At 47.3% G+C, this 9,455-nt stretch overlaps 3 protein-coding genes across 5 annotated transcripts; all 3 read left to right on the forward strand.

The window, feature by feature from the left end:
• Nucleotides 1-9: 9 nt before the first annotated feature.
• On the forward strand, nucleotides 10-4,048 carry LOC6620615 (tubulin-specific chaperone D). The gene is made up of 5 exons (XM_002044782.2): nucleotides 10-1,068; nucleotides 1,126-2,259; nucleotides 2,321-2,740; nucleotides 2,808-3,274; nucleotides 3,327-4,048. Exons 1-5 carry the CDS (start codon nucleotides 126-128, stop codon nucleotides 3,930-3,932), a joined length of 3,570 nt encoding a protein of 1,189 aa, XP_002044818.1. The 5' UTR covers nucleotides 10-125; the 3' UTR covers nucleotides 3,933-4,048.
• Nucleotides 4,049-4,251: 203 nt separating this feature from the next.
• LOC6620616 (putative apoptosis-inducing factor 1, mitochondrial) lies at nucleotides 4,252-7,865 on the forward strand. 2 transcript variants are annotated; one of them, XM_002044783.2, is made up of 7 exons: nucleotides 4,252-4,636; nucleotides 4,723-4,955; nucleotides 5,161-5,442; nucleotides 5,501-5,603; nucleotides 5,804-6,053; nucleotides 6,116-6,930; nucleotides 6,993-7,865. In XM_002044783.2, exons 1-7 carry the CDS (start codon nucleotides 4,525-4,527, stop codon nucleotides 7,415-7,417), a joined length of 2,220 nt encoding a protein of 739 aa, XP_002044819.1. In that variant the 5' UTR covers nucleotides 4,252-4,524; the 3' UTR covers nucleotides 7,418-7,865. The 2 variants fall into 2 exon arrangements, with proteins under 2 accessions (XP_002044819.1, XP_032583369.1); XM_032727478.1 differs by having other exon boundaries at nucleotides 4,253-4,636; nucleotides 4,723-4,760.
• A 35-nt stretch (nucleotides 7,866-7,900) lies between these two features.
• On the forward strand, nucleotides 7,901-9,233 carry LOC6620612. Of its 2 annotated transcripts, none has more exons than XM_032727479.1 (2): nucleotides 7,901-8,167; nucleotides 8,218-9,233. In XM_032727479.1, the coding sequence occupies exon 2, from the start codon at nucleotides 8,239-8,241 to the stop codon at nucleotides 8,710-8,712; it is 474 nt and encodes a 157-aa protein (XP_032583370.1). In that variant the 5' UTR covers nucleotides 7,901-8,167; nucleotides 8,218-8,238; the 3' UTR covers nucleotides 8,713-9,233. The 2 variants fall into 2 exon arrangements, with proteins under 2 accessions (XP_032583370.1, XP_002044820.1); XM_002044784.2 differs by having other exon boundaries at nucleotides 8,232-9,233.
• The last annotated feature ends 222 nt before the right edge of the window (nucleotides 9,234-9,455 follow it).

A 9,455-nucleotide genomic window follows, 5' to 3' on the forward strand; every position in this document is an offset into this window, starting at 1 on the left:
CAGTGGTGTCATACCAGCATGCTTTCATTGGGGTTGCAACTCTGGCAGCAAAACAAATGATTCACAAACGAATTGATTTTGTTGCCGGCTGTGGGTTTAAAACTCGATAAAATAGTCAAGCTGCCATGTCGAATTCTGTGGAGGAGTGCAAGGATGAGGACCTGCCAGCAAACACGCTGGAGCACTTCACCGAACTGCAGCAGGTGCTGGAGATGATCGACAACATTAAGTCCATTACCGCTACCACCTTTGAAAGGGAGTTCGAGCAGTACGCCCAGGTTTTGTCTAGATATCAGGAGCAGCCCCACCTCTTGGATCCACATCTGGAGGAGTTGCTCGGCAAACTGCTCTACAAGATTCGGAAGCCAGATCTAGACAGAGGAGAGCTCCATGCAGCCTTCAAGTATCTCTACATCATCTGCAAAGTGCGAACCTATAAGGTACTGGTAAAGTTTATGCCACACGAACTGAGCGATCTGGAGTTTGTTCTGGATTTGCTGGGTCAGCAGAATCCCAAGGAGTACGAACAGTGGGAAACGCGCTATATACTGCTCCTGTGGATGTCTATCCTGGTCCTAAATCCCTTTCACATGTCGAGACTAGATGCCTATGACACCTCCACATCTGCTCCCACCACCAATTGCAGTTCTGTGAACCATGTCCAGTCGAAGAACACCAAGATGGATCGCATATTCGAGCTCATCCAGCTTTATGTGTCCTCCAACGACACATGCAGCAGCATGGCTGCTTTCCTGGCCGCCAAGTATTTCATTCGCAGTGACATCAAGGATCTATATCTGGAGCGCTTCCTGGACTGGATCATGGAGCAGCACCAAGCGGACACGATGAACGTCAAGTTCGGCCAGCTGGCTGCAGTGGCTGCCATTTTAAAGCACGGAAAGCGAGAGGATCTTCTGCCCTACGCGGACAAGCTTCTTCAGTGGATCACTTCCTGTCAGTACAAGGATGACAACGACTTTCTCAAGTACAAGAACTATGTAAAAATCATCCAGAGAATTGGATTGGTTCATTTGAAGCCACGCATTGCCAGCTGGCGGTATAAAAGAGGTAAGCCTGGGGCTTGTAATTCACACATTAAACCATAATAAACCAGTGTTTTCTTAGGCACTCGTTCACTGGCCACTAATCTAAACCAGACAAGTGCGTCAGGAGGTGAACCAGCTGTTTTGGAGTCATCAATGGAGGAAGGCGAGGAAATAGTGGTTCCCGATGCCATAGAAGAGGTGATTGAGGAGCTTCTCCAGGCACTGCGAAGCGGAGGAAACGATATACGCTGGAGTGCCGCCAAAGGATTAGGCAGAGTCACCAATCGCCTTCCCAAGGAGCTGGCCGATGAGGTTATAGGGTCAGTGATTGATATACTCAACCCGCTGGAACCCCACGAGGCTTGGCATGGTGCATGCCTGGCTTTGGCAGAACTGGCAAAAAGGGGATTGCTGCTTCCACATCGATTGGAGGAGCTAGTACCCCTCCTCATGCAGGCGCTCTTCTACGACGAGATGAAGGGCTACATGTCGGTGGGGCAGCACATCCGAGACTCAGCCTGCTACATGTGCTGGGCATTTGCCAGGGCTTACAATCCGGATGATGTGAAGCCCTTTGTGCACAAAATCTCATCTGGCCTGCTGACCGTTGCAGTGTTTGATCGCGAGGTGAACTGCAGGCGGGCTGCCTCGGCAGCTTTTCAGGAAAGTGTGGGACGCCTGGGCAACTTTCCCTTCGGAATCGAAATCTCCACCACGACGGACTTCTATTCCGTGGGCATCCGGCAGAATTCTTACCTAAACATCAGTGACTACATTGCACAGTTTGAGGTGTACAGGGAACCATTGATTAACCATCTAGTTCAGCATAAGGTAAGCCATTGGGATTTGGCTATCAGGGAGCTTACAGCCAAAGCCCTGCATAAACTATCCCTTTGGGAGCCCGAGTACATGGCCGCTGTGGTGCTGCCGCAACTGCTGGCCAAAACTGACACCATCGATATTAACTGCCGGCATGGTTGTGTCTTGGCCATGGGAGAAATAACTCTAAGCCTACGGAAACTGGAGGAAAAGAGTGATTCCCAAGTGGTTTACCTGTCCAACCAAAGGGTTGTGGAGCTCAATGAACTAATAACAACGTTCCTAAACAAAAACTTCTATCGCGGAATGAGCGGCGACCTGATGAAATCCTGCACGAGCAACTACATAAAGAACTGCAGTCAGGCCAAGTTGCAGGCTACGCCGGAGTGCTTGGGTAGGAAATGAGTCCCTAAAGTATAGCAAGCATATTATTTAATTGCGTTTATTCTTTTCAGTTTCCTGGCAGAAAGTCATCGATTCCTGTCTGATCACCAAATCAAACGCTATTCGGGATGGTGCGGTGGAAGCGTTCGGCGAACTCTGTGCCACATATTACTGCTCAGATTCCAGGCACGAGGAAAACGAAGCCATAATTAACACTTATCTAACGGGAGCAGATAACGATTTGGAGGAGCACATTCGCATGGGCTACATTGCTGCTCTGGGCGCGCTCCCCTCCTTTATGATCCGCTGTCATCTGCAGGCTATATTAGACAGTCTGGTGAAACACTCCCTAACTCCACTGCAAGCAGTTCTGGTGGGTGAAATGGGTGACCGCGAGAACATCCAGGCATACAGGTGGAGCGAGGCACGGACACAGAGCGTGCTGGCCTTGACCAAGTTGGTGAAGACCGTGGGATATGGAGGGGGAATTGGTGAGCCCAAGATCTTAGTTGTGGGCTAAGAATGTAAAGAAATCTTAGTATACAATTACTTTTTCAGACTCATTTGCTGAGCCGAAAAACTTTAACAAGGTTATCGAATGCCTGTTAAAAGCACTGCAAGAGTACACCCTGGACAACCGTGGTGACATCGGAGCTTGGGTGAGGGAGGCGGCCATGTCATCGCTATACGAAATCATCACTACGTGTCCGCCTGATCTCCTTGCCCCAGAGCAAGTGCATGAGATTGTCGTGGGCTTTATGCAACAGGCGGTGGAAAAGATCGATCGCACTCGTGGACTAGGAGGTCGCCTTTGCTGCCAACTGATCCATCATCAGCCGAAGATCCCCCACATACGGGAGCACTCAAAACTCTTGGAAATATTTCCCGCGGATGCGGAATCCGTGCTTTGGTTATTTGCCGATCATACATTCCCGCTGTTCTGCGAGCTGCTCTCTCTGCCGGATTACTCTAAACGAGTCCTTTTGGGTCTGAGTGCCAGCATTGGTCAACTGACTGAATCTCTTGTAAGTTGTATAGAGTACCTTTTCGTCAATCTCTAATATATTCTTCCTGCAGATCAAGTATGCCTCTAGTGCCTTATTCCACTTCTTGCGTTCCAATCCTGAGACTGTTCCGCGTCTCTGCTCCGAAGTGGTCCAGATCTTCGAGGAGCACCTGCTAAACGAGCGCGTGACCTATCCTCTGCTCAGTTTCCTGGATATACTCATTGGCTCCGGAACTGTGGAATCTGTTCTCCACGATGAAGCAAATCTCTTTGCAGAGGATATATTTAGGCTGCTCAACCTGGAGGTTAAGGGCTACAAGAAGCTGTACAAGACCGCGACCAGCATCAGTGCTTTTTGCCAATTGCTCCAGGTTCCTCGCCTGTCCAAACGCATCCTCTCCAAGCTCTCAGTATTTCTTGGACTGCAGCACGTCCACGTTCGCAAAACCGCTGCTACGAAATTGTACGAAGCGTTGGCTCTGCACGGCGATGTCACCGAAGTGCCCGAGGAGAATATGGATGAGATCCTAACACTGCTCTCGGAAACCGACTGGACCCAGCCGCTGGTGGAAGTACGTCCGCTGCGGAACCAGTTGTGCCAACTAATGAACATCAAGCCTCCCGTAAGTGGAGCAGCTGCAGCAGCCGCGTTGCAACAAGCGATTGCTGATAAATGAATGTTCCCACATGTATTTAATATATATTAATGCACAATTGTACTGACAACATAAGTGGTATTTTTAAGAATTTTTAATATTTTGGAAGCACATATTCATTTTAACTCCATGAGAAACATGTTTTTCAATATTTATCGTTTTCAAAACAAAGAGCTGGCAAAACACTGGCTCAAAATATATTAAATATTGTTCAACATTATAGAAATAAACGAATAATTTTTGATAAAAATAAACATTTGAAAAATGCACGTATAGCTATTTCCAAGCCAAATATTTTTGAAAAGGCGCTGGGCCGTTTCCCATTTCATTGCGACGGTCACACTGCGACAGAGACAGAAAAAAACAAGACAGGCGAGGGAATGAAAAATAAATATAAATTAAACGCGGACTACCCAAAAGCAAGGAGGGATAAAGGAGTCGAGATCAATTAAACACCGCCGCACTTCACACGGAGAAATTTGTCATAGAAATTGGTTTTTTTGTAAATAAAACACGAACTCGCAAAACACACGTTTCTTTCGCCGCACAACGTTGTTACGTTACACAATTGTGGATTGTGGTGTCACCTGTTCCGCAGCCAGTGTAAATCACGATGAGTATTTGGGGGGTCCGATGTCTGACGCAGAGGTTCATCCGGCAGGCGTACATCCTGGCCAACAGAAGGCTTTTGGGTCCGGTGCCGCAACGCTCGCCGCCGGCATACGGTAAGTGAGGTTATGGCTGACTGGCCAAACCGATCCGTGTTTTCATGTTTTTGTCGATAACTAACTAGCATTTACGCCGATTTCAGCTCCTCTTCGGCCCGCCCACAGCAGCCTCTATCAAATGGTAAAGAAACGCACCCTTGAGGCGCGCACCAAATTGCAAGCAAACAAATATCCGAATCATCAAGTCTGCGTCACCAAGCCCTCGACAACGCCTCCCGTTGAAGAGTACGAGACGGCGGTGGAGGCAGCCGGCGTTCCCGTCTACGCCAATGCCCAGTATCAAGCCCATTCCCAATCGGAGCCACTCTTTAAAGTGGTACCCATCGTTCATCACATTCACCAACCATTTTAGCTGGATAAGTTCGGGGATGCAAACTAGGGTATCGCAACTTCCTACAAGCCTTGTGAAATTGATAACTAGCGAAAACATAGCTGGGTTACTAATAAGAAACCAGTTTGCATCCCCATTATAGACTTGCAGAGTTGCTTAGCAAATATTAAACAATATAATAAATTTCCAGGGCTTTGCTGACGTCAAGTCCGTCTGTAGTGCTAAGGATGTGCTAAAGTCGGACAGTGCAAAGCTCAGCACCAGCCAACCCGTCCTGGATTCCTGCAAAGCGACTAGTCCCTGCGAGGAATTCAAGCGCAAACGAAAGGAGACCACCTGCCAGCCCTGCAACGAGGATGGCACTGCTCTCGGTGGCGGTGATGGTGGAGACGAGGAGTGCGAGTGTCGGATGAAGGACCTACGGCTTAAGTGCCTCTTGGGTGCCCTGGCTGCCTTGTTAGCCGGAGGATTGGTATGTTTCGATCTGATATCTAAAGGAGATATTATCTAATTACTTTGCTGTTATATAGCTCGCTTGGTTTATGACTCGGAATACGGATGACAGTGAAGCCAAAAAAGCCGAGGCGGAGGAGGAGGAACGAAAACGTAGATTAGTTGCTGGACTAGCCACGAGTAAGTAAAGCAAAAACCAGAGATTATTTGAATTGGTAGGATGGTCTTTACGAAAGAACTTTCTAGATTAAACACAATTATCAGTTCGCATTCAGATAAGCATTATCTAATACATACCTCAAAATCATCATGATTGGATAATAATTACAAACATTTTTATGATAGGCCGAAGTAACTTATCACTTTGTCTCTATCCGCAGGTCCACCCAGTTCTGAGGACCTTCCCAATCATGTGCCGTACCTGATTATCGGCGGCGGAACCGCTGCCTTCTCTGCTTTCCGAGCCATCAAGTCTAACGATGCAACAGCCAAGGTTTTGATGATTAGCAACGAGTTCCGCAAGCCCTACATGCGTCCCCCGCTGTCCAAGGAACTGTGGTATACGCCCAATCCTAACGAGGATCCCATCAAGGACTATCGATTCAAGCAGTGGACGGGATCCGAGAGAAGGTAGGTCTAAATAACTATTCCTATAATTGAAACCAATTTAATTATTCCCTTCCTGCTCACAGCTTGTTCTTTGAGCCGGATGAGTTTTTCATTGACCCCGAGGATCTGGATGATAATGCAAATGGAGGGATTGCCGTCGCTCAAGGTTTCTCTGTGAAGAAGGTGGACGCTCAAAAACGCATAGTGACATTGAACGACGGTTACGAGATAACCTACGACGAATGCCTAATTGCCACCGGCTGTGCCCCCAAGAACCTGCCCATGCTCCGTGATGCTCCGCCCAGCGTGCTCGAAAAAGTAATGGTCTATCGCACACCCGATGACTTTGATCGCCTCCGCAAATTGGCGGCGGAAAAGCGTTCAATCACAATTGTTGGGAATGGATTCATCGGTAGTGAACTGGCCTGCTCCCTGGCACACTATTCCAGAGAGAACAATGGCGGCAAAGTCTACCAGGTGTTCCAGGAAAATGCAAACATGTCAAAGGTCCTTCCAAACTACTTGAGTCGCTGGACGACGGCAAAGATGGAAGCCCAGGGTGTCTGCGTCATCCCCAATGCCAGCATTCGCTCGGCAGTTCGCGATGAATCCAATCTGAAATTGGAGTTAAACAATGGTATGACTTTGATGTCGGACGTGGTGGTGGTCTGCGTGGGCTGCACGCCAAACACGGATCTTGCTGGACCCAGCAGGCTAGAGGTGGACAGGAGTCTCGGCGGTTTTGTGGTCAATGCAGAGCTGGAGGCCAGGCGGAACCTGTACGTGGCCGGTGATGCTTCCTGCTTCTTCGATCCTCTGCTGGGCAGGCGACGGGTGGAGCACCATGATCACTCGGTGGTCTCTGGTCGGCTGGCCGGCGAGAACATGACGGGAGCAAGTAAGTTACTGAGCTTATAGTTAATAACTGATCAAGCGTAATTTTCGCCGTTTCTTTTGCAGAGAAACCTTATCAACATCAGAGCATGTTTTGGTCCGACCTAGGTCCAGAGATCGGATACGAGGGTATTGGCTTGGTGGATTCCTCGCTACCCACCGTTGGTGTGTTCGCCCTGCCCTCGGAATCCGCCACGCGCGTCGACCAACTGTCTGAGTCTAGTGATTCCGACGTGCCGGAGACCAGTACGAGTTCCAGCCAGTCGTCGAAATCCGATGCCGGGGCTAGCCAAGATGGCGTTACCTGTGATCCCGATGAGGCGGGCAACTATGGCAAGGGTGTAATATTCTACTTGAAGAACGACAAGATCGTCGGCATCCTGCTGTGGAACCTCTTCAATCGGATAGGCTTAGCTAGGACAATAATCAATCAGAATAAGAAGTACGATGACCTCAATGAGGTGGCCAAACTGTTCGAGATTCACGCGTAGAGTGAGCGGCGAGTCCCGAGGGACCATGGAGAAGATCTGGCTACCCTGATATGCTTATCAGCACGCACCGAACAGAAACGATCCAACCCGAATGCCTTTAAATGTGTTTACTGTGTACATTTGCAACTGCAACTAGATACGAACCGCAATGACGCAATGCAGCAGAAATTTTAGTTTTATTATTTTTGGAATAAACCTTATTTTGTAGTCAACTACATTGAATCGGTTATGTAGCAGCAAAGTGCATATCTGCATGTAAATATTGAAAAGTCGTAGACAAGCGGATCTCTGTTGAATTGTATGTAACTCGCGTAATAAACAAAGCACCAAAAAGTTGTCGACAAAAAATTCACCGTACCAACTAAACTGTTCAAATTATTCATCCGCTAATCCTAAGACTTTTTGTCTTGATTCTTATTTAAATAAAGCATAGGAACCTGGAACTTGACTTCAATCATGTAGCCCATTTGTTTATTGTCCGAGTTGTCTCACAACGGCACAGATTTAAATGTACATATTTTTCGGAATTTTCCCAGAATTTGGCTAAACCATCTGCTTTATAAAAGACAAGCACCTGGTTTAGGGTTAGCAGGATTAGCTGAATATAGCGAGGATCAATAAAGTTCGCGAAATATTACTTTCGCTGAACTAGGATCCTACCTGACTGGTGCCAAGGTGGTTACTTATTAGGGCCACTCGGATTACCGACCAATTGGTAGGTAGAGCGCGAGGCTGGCGGCCCATAAACAGGTAAATCCTTGGGATATATAAACTTTGTGCTGAGACAAGCAGGACATCAGTTCCTTCTCGACAGTCTAATCATGAAGTACCGCATGTTGAACAAACGCAAACAGGCGACTCCCTCGCCAGTGAGAGATTCCGACGCAGCCGACGTGTCCATGGCCAACCACAGTGCTCTGGAATTGGAGGCGGCTGCTGCTCTCTTGCTGCTCCGCTACCAATACGATCGACAAGTGTGCAACAACATTATATCCTACACGGAGTCCAGTTCCCCGACTCCACCGCCGGCAGTTGCTGACAACACGACGCCAAAAGATCAGACTGTTCGTCCGCCAGTCGCCAGCCAGCCGTTGAAGAAGCGTTCCATACCATCGCACATCCTCCGCAGATCCCTGACTCCGGCGAAATCCGAGACTTCTGTCAGCAACAAGTCGATAGTCAAGGCCAAGACGAGGACTCCAATTCCCAGTAAGGAGCGCAACTGCAACAGGGCCTTGCTTAAGTCCTGCAGAAATATGATTCGCGAGTTTCTGGACAATCAGGAGTTTATCTAAAAAAAAAGTTTAACTATGTATCCTGAAACCAATTCTACATTTCTAATTTTACACAAATCAAGATTTTAGAAATCTTCGCCAAAAACGCCACAGTGAATTGCACGATTGCAGAAAAGATCGCAACGAAATCCCTAAATAATTGTAGCCCAGTATATTACAGTCCCAGGAAAGATGAAGGCGATCGATCCTTGGGATCTTGGATTTCAGTTTTCAATTTATTTATTGCATATAAATTTGTTTCCTTTTTTATACATATATAAATTATGTATTGATCGAAAGATAACGTTTTCAATGGAAGAACAGGTATTGTGGCGACACTAGAGTGCTAATTATTAGCTATTGGCGGTGTTTAAACTTAAGGCGTACGAAAAACAAATAGAAAATTATCTTTAGCGTAGATCTACACAATAATTAATAATTACAGTTGCACTACAGGCTAAATGTATGAACGTGCATCGATGATATCTTCTCCTAACTCTGTTCATTCCGTTTAATGTAATTAATAAAGTGCTTCAAATGTACATTTTCTATTGTTTCATTGTGTTTTTAGCGGGTGAGTGCGTTGTGGGTGGTGGGAGGTGGGTGGCTGGTGGTGGGAGTGGAAGTGTGGTGGTAAGATCGTAAGCGTTTTACAAACTAAAGTTGTTAATGCTTAAATGAACACCTTCATTTGCTGCTACTGCTGCTGGGCTGCCGCTCGATTGCAGCCACTTAAACTAGCGTAAAAATAATAAAAATAAAAG

The sequence above is a fragment of the Drosophila sechellia genome, chromosome 2L (genome assembly GCF_004382195.2).
Source record: "Drosophila sechellia strain sech25 chromosome 2L, ASM438219v1, whole genome shotgun sequence".
NCBI lineage: Eukaryota > Metazoa > Arthropoda > Insecta > Diptera > Drosophilidae > Drosophila > Drosophila sechellia.

Bases quoted from the DNA above. Each gene is read 5' to 3' on its own strand.
- LOC6620616 (XM_002044783.2), top strand. From the start codon at position 4,525: ATGAGTATTTGGGGGGTCCGATGTCTGACGCAGAGGTTCATCCGGCAG. The intron at 4,637-4,722 runs GTAAGTGAGGTT...CGCCGATTTCAG, and splicing joins ACGCTCGCCGCCGGCATACG to CTCCTCTTCGGCCCGCCCAC. The intron at 5,443-5,500 runs GTATGTTTCGAT...GCTGTTATATAG, and splicing joins CCTTGTTAGCCGGAGGATTG to CTCGCTTGGTTTATGACTCG.
- LOC6620615 (XM_002044782.2), top strand. From the start codon at position 126: ATGTCGAATTCTGTGGAGGAGTGCAAGGATGAGGACCTGCCAGCAAAC. The intron at 1,069-1,125 runs GTAAGCCTGGGG...GTGTTTTCTTAG, and splicing joins CAGCTGGCGGTATAAAAGAG to GCACTCGTTCACTGGCCACT. The intron at 2,741-2,807 runs GTGAGCCCAAGA...TTACTTTTTCAG, and splicing joins GGGATATGGAGGGGGAATTG to ACTCATTTGCTGAGCCGAAA.
- LOC6620612 (XM_032727479.1), top strand. From the start codon at position 8,239: ATGAAGTACCGCATGTTGAACAAACGCAAACAGGCGACTCCCTCGCCA.